This window comes from Cryptotermes secundus, unplaced genomic scaffold (assembly GCF_002891405.2).
Source record: "Cryptotermes secundus unplaced genomic scaffold, Csec_1.0 scaffold19, whole genome shotgun sequence".
NCBI lineage: Eukaryota > Metazoa > Arthropoda > Insecta > Blattodea > Kalotermitidae > Cryptotermes > Cryptotermes secundus.
Genome location: NW_019729897.1, coordinates 117,741 through 137,360, shown reverse-complemented (window position 1 = coordinate 137,360; position 19,620 = coordinate 117,741). Strand labels below are relative to the sequence as shown.

The 19,620-nt window shown below is 37.2% G+C and overlaps 1 protein-coding gene across 2 annotated transcripts in view; it reads left to right on the top strand.

Moving 5' to 3' along the window:
- Positions 1–3,926: 3,926 nt before the first annotated feature.
- LOC111865678 overlaps positions 3,927–19,620 on the top strand; it is a 45,736-nt gene continuing 30,042 nt past the window's right edge. Inside the window, exons 1-4 of one of the 2 annotated variants that reach the window (XM_023853882.2) lie at positions 3,927–4,037; positions 6,528–6,985; positions 7,839–8,027; positions 9,904–10,023. In XM_023853882.2, coding sequence (XP_023709650.1) covers positions 7,851–8,027; positions 9,904–10,023 — 297 coding nt within the window. In that variant the 5' untranslated portion in view covers positions 3,927–4,037; positions 6,528–6,985; positions 7,839–7,850. The remainder of the gene's footprint in view (positions 4,038–6,527; positions 6,986–7,838; positions 8,028–9,903; positions 10,024–19,620) is intronic. The other variant, XM_033751923.1, reaches the window with a different exon arrangement.

The window sequence follows — 19,620 nt, the reverse complement described above, 5'->3', positions numbered from 1 at the left end:
TTGATATATTAACACCTAAAAATTTAAACTGTGAGGTATAACTAATTTTCATATTTTTGAAGGTGATTACTGGCTCAGACATATAGTATGATTTGTTTAATTGGAACAGCATTGCTTTGGTCTTTTCCGTATTTATAATCAAATTGTTTTTTGAAAACCACGATTCTAACTGGATCATCACCTCTCCTATCTTATCTTGGAGAATATTTATATTTTTATCTGTTACCAATATGTTAGTATCATCTGCAAAAAGGACAACTTCACCGTCAAATATATGATAGGGTAAATCATTTATATAAAGTAAAAACAACAGTGGGCCCAGGATGGAACCCTGGGGTATACCAAATTTTACATTCTTAAATGAGGAATTATACCTCTTCTTACGATATTTATTGTCATTTGAAGTTATTTCGACATACTGAGAACGTAGAGAAAGGTAGGATTTTAACCAAATTATGGCATTCCCTCTTATTCCATAATGCTCCAATTTCTCAAGAAGTATATCATGATCTATAACGTCATAAGCTTTTGAGAGATCAAAGAATATACCTACCACCCCTAACCGCCTATCCAATGCTTCCTGGACCTTTCCAATGAAGGACAGACACGCCGATGTAGTTGATTTATTTTTCTGAAACCCATGTTGATTTTCTGTTAAAATTTTGTATTTTGTAGTAAAAGATACCAGTCTAGAATACATTATTTTTTCCAATATTTTTGAAAATACAGATAAAAGCGCTATCGGTCTATAATTACTAGCTTCTTGTCTGTTCCCTTTTTTATAAACAGGCCTAACTTTTGCAATTTTTAATAAATCTGGAAAAATCCCCTGGTTTAAAGACTCATTAAAAATGAATGTAAGTGGTTTTTTTATACATTGAATACATGCTTTTAATAAAAATTCAGGGACTTCATCAACTCCAGCAGAGGCTTTACCTTTTAATTTAGTTACTACTAACACAATTTCATCTTCAGAAATGGGGAAGAGATACATGGAGTTTGGATTTCGGTCGACTAATAATTGTGGTAATCTATTATTATTTCTATTTCTAGTTTCCTCCACCAGTTCTTCAACTTTATCAATAAAATAAGAGTTTAATGTATTCGCCACCTTCTGCGGGTGTATTATTTTCTTTGAATTGTTTTGTAACCATATATCATGATTTGCCCTACCTGCATTTCCCATTTGTTTATTTATTATCTGCCACATCATCTTAGTTGGATTTGTAGCATCTCGTATTTGATTGTCATTATACCTTTTCTTAGCTTCAGAGATAACTCGTTTATAGATTCTGTGATATCTATTTATATAGTTTAATGAATCCCTTGATAGTGGTAATCTACACTTTAAACTATTTAAAAGCCTCATTTTCTGACATGAGACTCTTATTCCTCTAGATATCCATAAATTATCTTTGCGGTCACTCTTTGTTTCTAATTTCAATGGGAATGCTCTCGTAAAATAGTATAAAAACTTATTTATAAATAATGAGTATAATTCATTTACATTCCTTTCCACAGAAATTTCTTCCCATAATTCATCCTTTAACAAGTCTATGAATTTGCTTATATTTACCTTAGAAAACTTTCTTAAAAGTACTTTATCCTTTTGCTCCATTCTTCGTGTGTCTAAATTTACCCATAAGATCTGAGCCAAATGGTCAGAGAAACCCATATTTACAATTTCAATATAATTCTTATTAAACTGTTTATTAGTAATCATAACATCTATCGAGGATTTGGAGAGACTAGTAACTCTTGTTGGTACAGTTACTGTATTTTTTAGATCATAAGATATCAATAAGTTTTCCAGTGTCCGTGTGTGTTCATTTACCTGGAGAAGGTCTATATTCCAATCACCACAAATAATTAACTTTTTCCTTTTTTTATGTATTCTATCGACAAGAGTTTCCAGCTTCTCCAGGAATAAACCAGCATTGTTTTGGGGGGATCTGTAAATACAGACCAATAACCATTTAAAGTCAACAATTTCAACTACAGCTAATTCGAAAATTTTTTCACAGCTCATATCATTGAGAAATGTAACTTCCCTGGTATTTAACTCTTTGGTTACAAATATACATGATCCACCATTTTTACAATCCTTCCTATTGAAATCTAATAAATAGCTGATATGCTCTCCTGTTGTGTTCTCCTTCCTTATCCAATTATCTGTTAAGTTTAGAATATCTGATTAGTACTTGATGTATAATGTCAAAATCCATACTGATGATCACCAACAATTTCATTTACATATACAGTTGGTCTTGAGAGAAGAAGATTGAAAGGGAGATTTGATATTCATTATTATTATTATTATTATTATTACTATTTTTTTTAATGACTCCTAATTGAAGATTTGAAGGTAACCTCCCAGCCCACATAATATCAACAGGTGAAATGTCATCCCATCCTGCCTGACTGTTAACTCCATCACTTTTAATTCTCATTCAGTTGGTCGGCACCACACACTCCCCTGAACATTTCAGAGTTCCAGATATCATGGCAATTATCTACTACAACTTTTAGTAACTGGTTCTGTTTCCAGCTTCAGGTGAATACGATGTGCATGAAAACCTACTATGTTGGGCCCAACAGAGTAGCTCTGCAGAAGGGGCACAAAAGAGTATATTTCCTTTAATATTGAGTTTACTCAAAGAGGAAAAATAGAACCAAATTTCAAAATAAGATGGCCATCATAGTTATATTTAAAATCGGTTCTGATTCAAGTCTACACTTAAGTTGTGCATGATTCATGGCATCACATATTATATGTACATCAGCATTAATGGCTATGTGAAAGAAATGATTTTGTATTATACATAATTATACGAGTAATTACTGCAGAAGAGCCACATTCTGCAGTTAAATCCAGGTTTTTGTGCTATGGTAATTTTTGATGTAGCTGTAACTTATGCCTGGGGCTACAACATGTATGTGCTAAATTTATGTAGCTTCAAAATGTAGATTTATGGTAGCCAACATAGATACTGCCCGCAAAGCATCAGAAAGATACAGCTTTCTTTCACAATGTATTTTATTTACCACATTTCTAGAATACATTAAATACGTTCATACTAATCTTAATTTCGTGCAACCTGCCGTGTTACAATATATACAATCTCTTTTTTTGATCCTCACAACACAGCAAATATAGAACTTCCAAGGACAATGCTCAGTATAGTTCTGCTACATGTTTCGGCCACAAGTGGCCATCATCAGGCAAACACACTTCAACAATAGTACACCATTGAACTGCAGTACGTAAAATTTGATAGAATGTTATAAATCATTTAAGTTAATTTGCACAAATTTTACGTACTGCAGTTCAGTGGTGTACGATTGTTGATGTGTGTTTGCGAAACATGTAGCAGATCTATACTGAGCATTGTCCTTGAAGTTCTATATTTGCTGTGTTGTGATGGTAAAATAAAGAGAGTGTATACGTTCATACTATATACGCTGGTGGACTATTAAGCACCATGTAGGATTTGTGGTTCTTAAATAGGTGGGTATGAAGAGTACTATCTCCTGGATTATAACGGAAGATCCATTGGAAGTCACACAGGCGTTTCAAAGGAACGTATTGCCTCCATTTTCAGGATCGCATAAGCCGAGCAAGATACCAGTCTGAAAGTAGATGGCAAGCTTGCTTCTGCTTGTGAAGCAAAAAATAACCGATTTTATTTTGTAACACATTCACGAACTTCTTGCTTTAAATGAGTTTATTAGCTTGCATGTTTCGTCCCATGATTTTCTCCTTATTACGATGGTCACAGGACCGATCTGTGGTCACGAGCGTCATCAGCGGTCATTATCGCTGGTCGCTATGCTAGTTTCGCGCGCCAAAGCAACAAGCGCACAGCTCCAATCCGTGCCAGCGCTAAGGTGATCCGTGCGCTAGGGCCGCTAGGGTATGCACCAGAGGCGCCATTGTTCGGGGACCCTTGAACCGTTGAACCATTCAGCCATGTTTAATATATAGTGGGGTGTGTAGGGATTCAGCGGGGTGAACGTCATCCCTTCATAACATTCAGGTGACGAAATACTACGTTTATTTCGGTTGTTTTTGTTAGTTGAGACCTGTTAATGTTTCAGAAAGTGAGATTTGATAGAGCATGAGCTTCCGCTTTGGACACGGGAGTTTCGCAATCAGCTTGTGTGACTCAGGGAATAAAGACTAGGAACTTCCATCTTCTACCTATATAGGCTGTAGTGGATAAATATATCCTTCATCGACATGAATAAGACAGAGTGCATGTTAAAATGTGAATGCAGTTGTGTGCGACGTAATGCGTTTTGACCAACCTTGTAATATTGGCTTAGTGTTTGTAGCTATGTGTTTACAACTCCATAGTGGAATACGTCTAACACGAAGGTGTTCGTTATAAAGCGAAGTATTTTGTAATAGAAGAATGACTGTACGAATTCGGATACTGAGTTTTATGCCTATTTGCATAGTTGAATAGCGTTTCACTTCTGGATAAGATGGATTGTAGAAGAGTGGTTTATATAAAGGGGTTGCTTTATTTGTAATGATTTTAAGCATTTACATAATTGAGTAGCATTTTATAACTTAATATGGTGGTGCAGTTTAGAATAGTGGTTTGGTGTGTAAAAGGATTTAATTTGGAGAAAGATGGAAAGCTTGTTTGAAGTCTTAACATTCAGTAGGAACATTTCAGGATAGGGAGTTGCATATGTTTCTGGTGCCATTTCTGCCGTTCATTATGCTTCAACATTGCTAGTTTGTAGAAGAAAACTACCTCTCACTTGGTTGGAGTAAATCTAATTTACATGGGGATAGTTTACAGGAGTCAAGTGCTTGAAGCCTTCTCTTGTAATCACAAGAGCAAAGCAGGCCTAGTACTTGAAGCCATAACAAGTGCGCAACATCACTTCATTTTTGTACACTAAATTCGTGAATTTGCATTGTGAAACTGTAGATGCCACGAGCACAAATACAAGCATGCACACTGCTAATTGGTGCATTAATGATACCATTCTTAGTTGGGTATTCCTGTACCATTAAAATACAGATGAGCTGCTTCTGTTTCATGGTGGAGAAGGCAGTTTCCAGATTTCCAAAAATTATTTCATTTTCATTATGCAGATTTCTTCTTTCATACAACAAATGCCTCTATACCTGGTCTTGGTGACATTAAGCTATTCTGGAATGAGCTCACCATGAACAGCACTGTCTTTACCAAAGAATATTTAAAACATTACCTTCCCCTTTGAGCAGTCTGCAGGAATTCTCTGTTTTTTTGATGCTGAAGGTGACTTCCAAACCAAGTATGTTATCACTGCTTCCACAGTCTCGCTGCACTCCAGATCTAGCCTTTCCCCACTTACTGTACTATTTCCAGTATTACTGTGCTTCCACAATCTGCTTGTGCTCTATATGTCATTTCTGGTTACTGTCTCTTCCCAGTATTGCTGTGCTTCCCATAGTTTCCAAATGCTCTAGCTGTAGTTTGTTGTGGTTACTCTCTGTTCCCAGTATCACTGTGCACTCCAGATCTGGTCTGTAGTTACTATATGTTCCCATTATCACTGTGCTTCCACAATCTTGCAACACAACAGATCTACTCTTGTTACTGTCCCCAGTATCATTGTGCTTCCATAATTTCCCAACACCCCAGATCTAGTCTTTTCTTGTTACTCTCTGTTCCCAGTATCACTGTACTTCCACAGTCTCCCAATGCCCCAGATCTAGTCTTCTCTTGTTACTGTCTGTTCCCAGTATCACTGTGCTTCTGCATTCTCCTAATGCCCCAGATCTAACTTTTTCCAGTATCAATAGTCTATCACAGTCTCTTTGGGCTCCAGTTGAGTAATTTCTAGTTACTGTCCTCAGTATTGCTGTGTTCCCACAATCTCAGCACTCCAGATGTATCCTTTTCTGGTTACTATCTGTATCCAGTATCATTGTGCTTCTATGGTCTCCCTACGCTCCAGGTTTATTCATTTCCACATATGCTTTGTTCCCAGTATTACAGTGCTTCCACAGTCTCCATTCACTGCAGATCTTACTGATCTGTCCTCAATATCATCATGCTTCAACAATGTAACTGTGGTTCAGTTGTAAAATCATAACCATATGTGGTTACTGTCTGCATTATCACTCTGCATGTGCAATCACCATACTTTTCAGATGTAACCTTTGCTGGTTACTGCGTGTTCCCAGAAATGATGACCCTCTTTTATTCAGTTAATTTTATGAAGGTCAGAGTATTGAAACATTCTGGTCTGCCTCAGTTCTTATGTATAAAACATTGCCAGTATCAGGTCCAGTTTTGTGTTTGAATACCTGGGTAATGTTTGAAACCGCAGACATCGCACACTGCCAGAGATGTTCTAATTATAAGTTGTGTGTAGCTTGGAGATGTCTTCTTTTTTTTTGTGAATTTATTAATTTTTCCTGGTATTTTGATTTTCTTGTTTCTTTCAGTGTGGCTGTGAATTCCTTTTTCCAAGAAATGAACAGTTTGTGGTGATATTGTAACATTTTGTTGTTGCTTCAGTTTCAGAATGGGATGGTGCATGCAGTCTCATATTTTGTGAGAAATGAGCAATGGAACTTTTAATTTCACTGAAGATTTTATACAAGTGTGAATGAACATTTAGCATGCATCAGTTGAATTTTCCCCATTTCGACATTTCTTCCCTATCTGTAACAAATCTTCATGTACAAGGAACAGTTCTGATTATTGTATAGAGTTTTTATAATACCAAATGAATTTATGGCATTTCACAACTTTGCCACTGCATCAGTTAAAATTGATTCACCACTAAGCACATCAATTCTCTCATACGGGAAAACCAAGAAAGACTTCTGTGGAGATGAAGAATAGACACAAAGACTCACATCCAGGCAGCTCCATTTTGCAAGATAACCAGAATATTCAAACATCTCGTGAACTGGTTTCTGCCTGCTTGTGCTGCTTAATGGCTTCCTCATCGTTAAGCCTCCTATGCTGAGGTAAGTTAATGAAATTAATATGTGTAAGTCATTGAATTAAATATTTGATGAACATGTAAAAAAATTAGTACAGTGAAATCTTGATTTGGTGTTCCCACAGTGGTGAAACTGTAGTATATAGAGATTCTGACTGGTATTCACCTGTTCTAATCACACAGCTGACATCTCACCATCTCAGATTGCGATGAAACATCTCAAATTGCATTATTAAAGTAGTTACTAAAAACAGAACTTGCACATATTTCTTTTTGTTCTGGTTGGGAAGATTAACACTCTGTATTTCAAACACCACTTCACAAAAAGAAATAGATGAAGATGGTTGTTATGGGACTGATATGTATACCAAATGTCATCACAGTCAGGACTGAAGGTTCAGTGGGTGTGTTGGGTTTTCATAGAATGACTCCACAGAATTACTGGTGGATGCTGTCATAGGATATAACTATTAGCACACTGACTTCAAAACTTTATAGACAAGTTTCTGCAAAGTAAAAAAATTCCCTGTAACAGGTTGCAGAGGCCCAGAGGGTTGGGAGATGTTGAGGCTTCCACATTTTCTAGACATTTGGCTCACAGCTGGGCAGAACTAACCCCCTAAACAAAATTTTTCTTATATTCTCGCAAGAGGAAAAATGATTGGCCTAGACACAAATTGAGTTTTAAAGGTAAAATCAGTATATTTTTAGGTAAAAAGATGGAGTAGTGTTTCAATGTCAGAATAATGGCGACTGAATGAATATTGTCTTGTTCATACAGCTGAATTACCGGTTTTCTTTGCTGACAGTTGGCTGTTGAAAGAAAGAAAGTGTTATTGAATTATTAAATGTTTACAAGAATTATTGTATGCTTACAGGATCAGAGTAGCATGAAGTACCCACAGTTGGTGTCGATGCCCTCAGCTGTGCAGGATTGGCTCGATGAGCAACTTGAGGCTCGAGGTATTGATGCAGTGGTCTACACTCGATATATCCTCAGTCTGTTACAGAGGGACACACTTGATTTGCCAGACGATCTCCTTACTGTCTCCTCGAATAAAGTTAAGGTAAGAACTTTGAATCTTTTGTTATTCTCATGGTAAATGAGATTGCTTAATAGCATGTCTTGCAACATTGAATTGTGATGGAGTTGGTAATGAAAGGGTTGCATGCTGGTCCTTGAGGATCGTAATGTTTGTGGGGAGGGTCTTTCATCTTTTGCATTCATTATGTATGTAAGAAGATTAAAATGTTTCCTGTTTTAAAGTATGTGGTGAAAGAATACACATAATATGAATTTGCAGTCTGTAATACTGCAATTGGTTTGTCACATACTTGTAATTTTTAAGGTTTCTGTTATTCAGATATATTTAATGCTGTCAGTGGTTGATCATTGTGCCAGGTCTCTTTAGTGTCTGATTAAATCATAAATTTTTTTGAGCATCTCAAGCCCTAAAGTGTTTTTACAAGCCTGAATACCTTTAAAACTTATGCTTCATGATAGTAACCTAATTTTACTTTCTGGTATGATAAATTGATGATGTTAAATAGTCTTCCTTGAATGACTGAATTTCTCAACTTTTGCTGTGGGCCTCTTACTCAGAACCTTAGCAATAATCTTGTAAGAAAAGTGGCTGATATGCTGCACATTAGAAACATGATTGTGCATTTCCTAAATAAATTGTTTAAAAGGATTCACCATCAAAGTAAATGCTTGAAATTTTTCTCTTCTGCTTTTAAACAACCTTATGTCTCCTGGAAAGATTATTTGACTCTTTCTCAGCACAGATGAGTTAGGCTTGAAATGCATGCATAAGTGCTTGTGTAGAGTATCCAGTTTTAACCTAATCTGTCCATTGCACAATATCAGTTTCATGTAAAGCTATCCAGCAGTTTCTCACGTTTTGTACATATAGACAGCGCAATTTTAATAGGTACTGCACAATGATGCAGATGCATTTAAAGAGGGCAAAAAGAGGTGTCCTGCTATAGATTCTGCATACAAGATACAAGGAGGTGGTCTCCTTAGTGTTTTCACATATTAAATGACTCAGTGTCACTTGATTTCAGACAAAATATTTCATGCTTTATATCCTGTTCTTCTCCAGGATAAACCTAACAACTCAGGAACATTGAAATCACAAGTCAGCCAGAATGTGGTGCAGGCTTTATTTACCAAATGGTATGCCAGTATACCTTGTTTGAACCATTGAAATCCCTAATTGTTGCGGGAGGGGGGGACTGATCAAGGTTTAGGATTTGTCGACTGAACTTGGAACACATGGACACTTTGTATTAAACGTGTGCTGCATTTTTAACGGCCAGTTTTATTTTGTTTGTTATATTTATAGCAAGGCAAGGGAAAACTAGTAGTGTCATGTTATGGTGTGTGAACAACATTATTCAACACCATGGGTTAATTTATTATAATGATTTTTAAGAATTTATATAGTTGTGCACATGTATAAAGAAGTAGCAAACAGGAAGCCCATTCTGTCATTATAAAAGGGGAAAATATGTTGGTGTTATTAAGATGGACATAGAAGTGATGGTTGTCATTCATCATCTCAAGATATAATGCAAAGTTTACTTTATATTGCGTATGTGTATATTGATCCTGCTGCAGGGCATGTATGAATGCTAGTGGACGTTTCCTCATAACAAAACCACAAGTATTGAAACCTAATCATTGAGGGGTTATGACTAGAAAAAGTGTAGTGATCCTGTTTCTGCTTTGGGTTGAATAAAAACTATTCCATTGTAATAGCTGTGGAATGTGTGAAGTGGACTTGATCACATTTGGAGTTACTGTTAAAGGCTTTCCCCACTTAAACACTGTGTGACAACGTTTTAAAGGTTATAACTAAAAATCCAAACCCTGCATAGAATTACTGGAAACAATAGTGATCATTAAATGTGGCTTGGGTATGTGGCCCCATCCAGGAGGTTGGTCGACGTGGCCGCAAGCGCGGTCGCTACAGGGAGGAATACTGGGATGTATGCGACTGCGAACAGCTCAAGCGCTCAGCCGCTGTGGAATGCCTCATGTCTGCTTCTGACCAGGTATATCTGTTCAGTTGTCTACCCATTTATCTCTTACATACCTCCAAACCTTTCTATATGCATTTTTGCTTTAGTATATATATTGTTATATCCAGATCATTCTTACATTTTGCGCTAGAGTTGTAGCACTGTTCATAAGTGCTCTTCATTAAATCTTGATATTCTGTTGGAAGCATCGACCTGATTAGGAAGTCACCCTTTCCATTCCACAGGTTATTAAATTTCAGTGCATCCTGTAGTTTTCATGTTTTATGGTTTGCATGCATATCAGAATGAGACTTGCTAGGATAGCTCAGTCCACAGTGATTATACTATGGCCTGGGTGAACAAATAATTGAGGTCAGATTCCCGGAAGCAGCAGGAGGTTTTCTCTTCTCTAAAGCATCCAGACCAGCTGTGGGGCTCATGTAGACTCCTGTTCAGTGTGTTTCAGAGGATTTTTTCCCAGGGACTATAGCAACTGGGGTTGAAGCTAATCGTTCACCTCCATTTAGTGCCAAGGATAATATGTGGAACTATACCACCACTCCCCCATATGTATTCATGGCATCATAATTAAGCAGAGGGACAACTTCATATTGAAGATTTCCTCCTGCCCCCCATTTTTATGACATTTGTAAATGCTATTACATGTTTATGTTGGTACACGCCGAAGAGATACACTGTTGTCTGAATGGTGAATTCCATGTGATATCCTATATGAGCTGCAGTTTAATTGCCAGTGGCTATTCGTAACTTTCTAAGGTTCATGTTTTTATACTTCTGTAGCAAATGGTATTCTAACCAGGCCAGTGATAATTTGATAACCATCAGTGCAGATTTGAGAGAAATATGAACATCAGTAATTTATGGTTTGAATCTCTGAATGGTGTTTCCCCAAATCCATGTGGAAATAGATATTATTCCCTTTTGTCTGCTTTTTGTATGAAATAAGTAGGCATGCTCGTCTGTCTGCCTGCCTTGTGTGGCCTGTGTGCAAAGGTGTGCTTGGAGGGATCTTGTGGGGGAGGGGGGGATAGCGCAAATCTGTGATTAAATTTTTGGGTATTACCTGAGCCTCTGTCTAAATTTTTGGAGAGTACTTGTGCCTGTGTTAAAAAAATGTGTTTGATAAAATTTAACAACAAAATAGAAATATAATTTATAATTCCAACCTGGCTTTTAACATGTATCTACTGTTTAAAAACCATATCTGCTGCATTTTTGAAGAGCACTCTACCAGCTGTCATCGTAGCCTGTAAGTTTTAAACATCTGGCAGCACTGACAAGCTGTAGTTGTCAGTTCGCAGAATTTGTGGTGTGGGCAATTGCAGTCATGTGTTCTTTGTTTAAAAATTAATTATTGTAATATTGGTTACTTACACAGTCTTGAAGGCCTTGTGAAAAAATGGAAAAGCAAAATACATTACTGTCATTTGCTGAAATGAAGCAGTGTGCAACTGACCATTTTATGACTGCAGAACCGAGTCCTGGTCCATCAGTAGGGACAAATACGGAAGATTCCTCCCTGCAACAGACAGCTCATCTGACAGTGCAGATTGCTGGTCTGAAATGGAGGTGAAATATTTTAAGAAGGAATATTAGTGGTTGGTTGATAAAAATAAATATCTAGACTCTAATGTATATACCAGGCGTTCATGATATGGGTCCAGAAAAGTTATCTATGCATCTCATGAATGGGTGGACTGCCTTGTGGGTGAAAATGGAAATTCCAGGGAAAGTCATTACACATCTTTAAGGGAAAGAAACAAAAAAGCGTTCGCTCTTGAATGAACATTTAAAATTTATAAATTTATAACATTTATAATTGCCTTCAGTGATTGAAAGCACTTATAAGAAAGGTGTGAACATCATATTTCGTATTTTGAACATAGTTTACAGTCTGACAGAGCAAACTAGATCTATGTCTGATACTGATTATGCCCTTTCATTGCTAAAGAAAACTGGAATTCAAAATGGTAATGATCTTCATGCATGATCTTCTGCAACTTATGTTGTTGAAAATATTCTGTCCCAAATAAATTTATTCAGAAAGGTGAATAACAGAAACGGAAAGGTCTGCATCATGAATCATCAACCTTAGGGTGAAAGAAGTGTGTTAGTAATATATTTACAGTGTGAAGTTAATTCAGCAATAAAATCAAGAATTAATTTTGTTGGTGTAGTAGCTAAGAATGTCTTCAGGATAATAGTTGAATGTTTAAAACAGTGTGGTGTTGTCTTATGATATTTGTTTGTGGCATTGTCTAAACCATTGCTTGCAGTTGGCTCTGAATAAGGCTATGAACAGTGTAGATTAAGTGAAACTCCATGAAATTCTAGAATATTTAGGCATTTAAATAGAAATGGATTCTCTCAGGGACACTCTAAATAGATTATGTCTGATCAGGTGCAGAAGTGGCTGAGACAGAAGCCAAAAAACTTCTGTACTTTTACTTTCAAAGCACTGGTACAATGATGGGACAAGTATATGGATTCTGGTGGAGGATATGCCGAGAAATAAATGTTATCCCTGTGTTTGAATATCACACGATTTGCCTTTTTTTTTTTTAAATCAAATTTGTGGCCTATTTACTGACTATTCCTCGTACATGGAAATATGGTGAAATACTTTCACTGTGATTAGAAAATGAAAAGGAATTGGCAAGGTTGAATTGGCCTTAATGACTTAGAGATTTTGTACACACAAATCTGTAATCAAAACTGCATATTTCTTTTCCACTCACACTTGCTAAATCTGAAAGAATTTTAACTATAATAGCTGTTAGCAGCCCAGAGACAGAACAGATCTTTAGTATGATGAATGCTATTCCACACGTGAAAGAAGTTATGACTTGAGTGCCAAAAGGATAATAGGCAGATCTTCAGAAAATTGGGATGCAATACATTTTGTCAACATGTGGCACCAGCAGCTCCATTTAGCAACTGACACCAGAGTTCATCACAGAACTTTTGAAGAATCATCAGTTTACTGTGTGAAACCTTCTTGACAAAGACTTGTGGTTCATGTATTTCAGAATGCATTTGTTACCTGTTTTTTTTTATAATTTTAAATATTTATAAGATCTTAAAGTTTGTGATGATGGATAATGTCCAGCAACATATTAATTGTTTAAATATTTATGATTTGTACATTTGTATTTTAATATATGTTTGTAATAATAATTGTAAAACTCCCTGACATTAAGGGAGGAACAAAGACTGAGGGTGTTTGAGAACAAGGTGTTGAGAATATTTGGACGGGAGAGAGGTGAAGTGATGGGAGACTGGAGAAAATGGCATATTGAGGAGCTTCATAACTTGTACTCTTCTCCAAGTATAATTATAATGATTAAGTCAAGGATGATGAGATGAGCAGGGCATGTAGCATGAATGGGGATGAAGAAAAATGCATGTAGGATATTGGTGGGAAAGCTAGATTGAAAGAGACCAGTGGGAAGACCAAGGCATAGGTGGGTGGATGATATTAAAATGGATCTTAGGGAGACAGGATGGGATGGTATGGAGTGGATTGGTTTGGATCAGGATAGGGACCAGTGGGGGGCTCTTGTGAACACAGTTATGAACCTTTGGGTTCCATAAAATCTGGGAAGTTCTTTAGTAGCTGCACAATTGGCAGCTTCTCAAGAGGGGCTCAGCTCCATGAGTGAATGAGTAAAAGTATTTTTTTATGAAAATACTTATTCTTAGTTTTACATAGACCCCTGCAACATTTTGCAATTTAGCCCTTGTTAACAAATTGGCAGCACACTCATGGTTGTCTTTTTAACTTTTGAATTAAATGACCAATTTGTATAAAATCTGACAGGGATGTGCCATTTGAAACCACATCCATAACATAACTTTTAATTTCCTACAATTGGCAATAACAACATAACATAGACAAACTTGTGAGGTTGCGTAGAAATGGCAGTCCTGAAATTCTGTGCAGTTATAGAACTTGAATTAATGTGCAGCTTCAGTTAAAGGAACCTTTTGTAGAATGTGAAACAGTGTTGGCTGCATGGAATCTGTTTTTGGTGTTTGGTTTGATGGCAGTTGGTAATCAACCATTGGAGCTGGGTATATAGAATTTGGTATGGAGATCAATCATAAACATACCTGCATACAGTCAACTCTCGATTATCCGGGCTAATGGTGGGGATGGAAGTCACGGTTAATCGAAAACCCGGTTAAGCCAAATTTTATTATACGGGCTGGACGACTGTGAAGGGTCGGAGTTCGAGTCCCGGTAGGGTCAAGAATTTTAACTTCTCCAAATCGTCCAGACCGGCTCTGGGGTCCATCCAACCTCCTATCCAATGGGTACCGGGGGCTCTTTCCCCGGGGGTAAAGCGGCCGGGGCGTGAAGCTGACCACTCACCTCCAACTAGTGCCGAGGTCAAGAAAATTTGGATCTATACATCCACTCCCCCACACGCCTTAATGGCGTAGGGCTTAATTCGTTGAGCAGAGGAACAACTTTACCTTTTACCTTTTAATACCTTCATAATACTATAGACCTACCTGTATTTAAATTTATTCATCCTCATTTCTATGTCATCTCATGGCCTATTTAATACTTTCTTTACATTACACTCAGTATGAATTAGTTATTTCAATCACTGTTCAACAACATCCAGCACTTTTTACGGTCACACTTAACACTTAAAATAATTTAATACTGTCTTTTGCTTTTTCGCGGCATTTTCCTTTTTACGGATATCCGTACGAAGCCTACGTAATATTAGCTTGTCACTTAATAAACTGTCCTCTTCACTCTCAAGATAGTCTAGTAAGGATTCCAAATGATTAAGCGCAGCACCATGTGATACTTTCTTACTGGCAACACTGTCCACCTCTTCCTCATTCTCACTTTCTTCCCGCTCTTCTGGCTGCACCCCCATTGAAGTTACGATTTCGTCACTGCTTAACATTTCGAAGCCCGGTTCACACGAGTCACAGTTAAACCACTCTCTTATATTTTCCTCGTTGACTTCTTCACCACCATGAACTTGGTTAGCCACTTTTGTCAATTTTATGGCTATCTCATTTTCACTGAATCCAGTGAATCCATGGATTTCGTCATCTTCATTAGTGATGAAAGGCATCAGTTTCTTCCATGAATTTTTCAATACAGATGGCTTTACTGTATCCCACGCTGTTGAAATCTCGTATATGGCATCTAATACTGAAAAGGACTTCCAGAAACACGTCAGATCATTGCCTTCATCGATGTACTTTTGTAGCAAATTTGATCTGTAGATTCTCTTCATACTTGAGATAACTCCTTGATCCATTGGTTGGATAAGTGCGGTAACATTAGCGGGAAAATATTTCACAAAAATATTTCCATCATCTGACCTCAGGAGACTTTCGTTAGGATGTGAGGGCGCATTGTCAATGAGGAGCACAGCTTTCTCAGGTAGGCCTTGGGATTTTAGATGGTCACGAACTTGAGGCACGAATTTAAAATCAAACCATTCTTTAAATATCGCTCTATTCATCCAAGCTACTTTCTGGTTAAAATAATGGATAGGCAGACTTGAAGCTACTGTTCCTTTAAAAGAGCGTGGTCTTTTCGCTTTGCCGATAACTACTGGTATTAGTTTGTGTGTTCCTGATGCATTAGAACAGCACAAGACTGTCAATCTCTCCTTACTGGATTTGTGACCTGGAGCCTGTCTTTCATTTTGAAATGCCAATGTTCTGGTTGGCAAGCATTTCCAATAAAGACCCGTTTCATCGGCATTATAGATTTGTTCTGGCAGCAGATTTTCACTTTTCACAAAACTATCAAAATTGGTGCAAAATTGATCTGATGCTGACAAGTCCCCTGACAATTTCTCACCTTGAATACTGATTTCTCGTATTCCATGACGCTGCTTGAAACGTGTTAGCCAACCGGAAGAAGCGTCAAAACTCCCTTCTAGTTCAAGTGCTTCGAAAAAATATTTAGCTTGTTTAGCACAAACTGGTCCTGTTATTGTTGTTCCCTGTGCCCTTAGTTGATTAAACCAGGTCAGCATCGCTTTGTCGAGATCATCGTATGTTGATTTCTTCATGGTTTTTCTCTTCTTCATTCCGCTTGAATTAGAAGACGAAGCAAAGGAAATTAACTCATTCTTTTGTTTTTTCAAATCACGAACAGTTTGTTCTCCAATACCGTATTGCATTGCTAATTGTTTAACTACAGCTCCTTTTTCCAGCTGATTGATAATTTCAAGTTTCTGTTGAATACTTAACACAACACGCTTCCTTTTAAACCCCGACATTTTGCTAACGCACTTGAAGATCTATATTAAGAAACTGATACTTACTTTCACAATGCACTCTCACACTGAGATGGTACCGTTAAATAACCTGGGGCGGTGTATTTGTCCTTGAAACTTTCCAAAAATTCTTGCATTCTTTCACCCCCACCCTAGAACATTGTGTTCGCATAACGGGACGAAATAATGCAGAGCTCGGTTCACACTAGTGCGAAAATAGTGTTAAACTCACCATGTGAAACAAAAGTGAATGAATATTAAACAACATATAAACTTAAAAAAAAAAGCCCCGGTTAAGCCGCAAACCGGTTAATCCGCCCCCGGATAATCGAGAGTTGACTGTATGTAATATGTGTGAAGTATGGATAATAAGTCAGCAGTTACAAATGTGGTGATGATGTGAAACTTTGACCATTTGTATGACAAATTTTATATAGGCAGAATCTGTACTGAGTAATTCTGTTATCCACAGAGCAAGTAATAATTCAATTCAATTCATTATTAATGTGCCGAGTCAACAGCCGCAAGGCCAATTACAGACAGAGCACAGTGCAGGTGAATGAATTACATTATAGTCAAACTTATTAAAAGTCGCATACAAATTACAAGTAAGTACTTGGAAGAAATAATAATGAATAAAAGTAAAAGTAAACAAACAAATAGCTGATATGGAATGAAACATAAATATTTAATAAAAATACTAACAGTTTACTATATTTAAAATTTGTTTGGGTAGAACATTCCTGGCTCCGAATACGTCAACATCCCTGCAGACAGCATTAGCAGCTGCTGCGCATCTAGCAGAGGGACAATTTTTAAATAAGGAGTAAACATTGAACAATGCAAAATCTCTGATATACCGAGCAGGAACTCAGAGACCAACAATTTCCAGGACAGAAGGGCAGAATTTAGAGCCAAAATAAACTTGAATAAGAAAGAGAGCATCAAGGCGATGTCTCCTAGTACATAAAGTATGTAATTTTAACTCCTCAAGAGCAAGAGAATAATTGTAATGAACTTGAGGAAAGAAACGTTTAAAACAAAGGGCCGCAAACCTCTGCTGGATGCGTTCCAGCTTCTTGGCATCAGTTGACGTAATCGAATTCCAGACTACGGACGCATATTCAAGCTTAGACCTAACTAACGTAGTGTACAAGCTGAACATACAGTCTAGCGAAGAGAAATTGTAGGTAATGTTACGAACTAGACCCAATAGTTTCGCACATTGAGAGAAAATGTAATTGACCTGGTCATGGAAATATAGCTTAGCATCAATAAACACTCCCAGGTCTTTTACAGAATCGGTCCGGGCTATTGACGTTTGAAAAAGTTTATAATCGTAGATAAGTAAGTTGGTTTTCCTGGTGAAGGATATAACTTTAGTTTTACTGATGTTGAGTTTCATACAGTTTGCAATGCACCAACCTTGTATAGAGTTAACGTCAGACTGTAGTAGATAGCAGTCATGAGGGGAACTAATGGCTCGGTAAATTTTGATGTCATCAGCAAAAAGCAGACACTTAGAATGGGCAACTGCATCACACATGTCATTAATAAACACATTGAAGAGAAGGGGTCCTAAGACAGATCCCTGAGGTACACCGGAGAGAACTTCAAAAGGTGAGGAAAGAACACCAGAAACACGGACCTGGGATTTTCGGTTGGATAGGTAACTGCGAAACCAGCTAACATAACCACCAGAAAGCCCAGCAGCACTTAGCTTGTGAAGAAGAAGAGAATGTGGGACAAGGTCGAATGCATTGCTCAGATCAAAATAAATGGCATCAGCTTGCATCTGAGAGCCAACTATAGGGGAGATAAAATCAATGTAAGTCACCAAATTGGTGCTTGTGGATTTTGTTTTAGAGAAGCCGTGCTGATAAGGACTAATTTTTTATTTTAGATAACGGGAAACATGTTCATGAACAATAAATGTGGTTAACACCACATATACACGGTGCCAAATCCCAGAAGACTGCTTTCTTCAGTAAATTCGAATATTTTAGAAAAATTACTCAGTAAGGATATAGGCCTATAGTTGCTAACAGAGGTGCTTTTGCCTTTCTTGAGGACAGGGACAATTGCTGCTTGCTTCCATAAGGAGGGAAAGTAATGTTGAGATAAGCTTAGATTAAAGATGTGTTTCAGAATAGGTACAAATATATCAGTACAACCCTTAATAATGAATCCAGGGATGTCATCGACTCCAACAGACTTAGATGGTCTCAGGCGCTTAATAGCTTTAATAACATCGGGATCAGAAACAGACGCTAAAGGTAAGAATTCGGAAGATGACAATAGGTTGGGAAAGACAGTAGGACCAGGATTGTGGTACACTGTTTGAAAATATTTTGAAAATTCATCAGCAGTGTCATGAGGTTCGATTAAATGCTTACCATCAACCTCAAGCTGGATGAAATTTGAATTTCTTTTCCTAAAGGAGGCCACATATTTCCAGAATTGCTTGGGTTGCAACTTTAAATACTAATGAAAGTAGTATAAAGTCATAATTTTAATAATAATAACAATAATCTGTGATATTATGATTGAAAGCAATAAAAATTGGTTTTGTGGGAACTGCCCACATTCAAGCAAATGTTACAGTGACAACAGAAGTATCATTGCTTATCAACAGTGAGTAAACAACCATTGCTAGGCAAAGACCACAACAGTACAGGCAGTGATGTGTTTTGTATGCGATCTGACACAATGTTATATAAGAGGAAGATATAGCAAGTCCACGACTTGCACACAGGTTTCAGAATTTCCATATGTATATGATTATATAACAAAATTGTGCAGATTACAAGCAGAAGTCATAAAATAACATGAGAATGAACCTGTTCACGGTATAGGACAAGGTGAAGCCAGACACAGAAAATACAAGAGGCTTAAACTTGGTCAAACTTATGACTGTTCAAATGACTTAAGTTGTCGTCGTAGCATAAGATATGTAAGTTAGGCATTATCTGCTCTGTAAAGCCTGTACTGACAGAGGACTAGTGTTTAGTCCAAAAGGAAGAATTTTCGATAACATGTTATATGTGTGAAATATACACTTGATGAAAGATCAGGTGTATTCATAAGAGACAAACCCCTCTTCTCCTCAGTGAGGATGTTACATAAGGACTATTACCACAAGAGTTCAGATGGAAAAAGAAACATGTGGTTGTGGGCCACAAGGGGCCTGATGCCAAGATGAACTGATTGGCGGTAAAAGTGCCAGTCGTAAAGTAACTTTGACTCTTACTGTGACAATTAAGAGAGGTAGTGATGTGGGTGTTACAAGCAGTAATATTGTTGGGTCTATACCGTTAGTCTTCAATTCTTCAAGTTCATCTTTGTA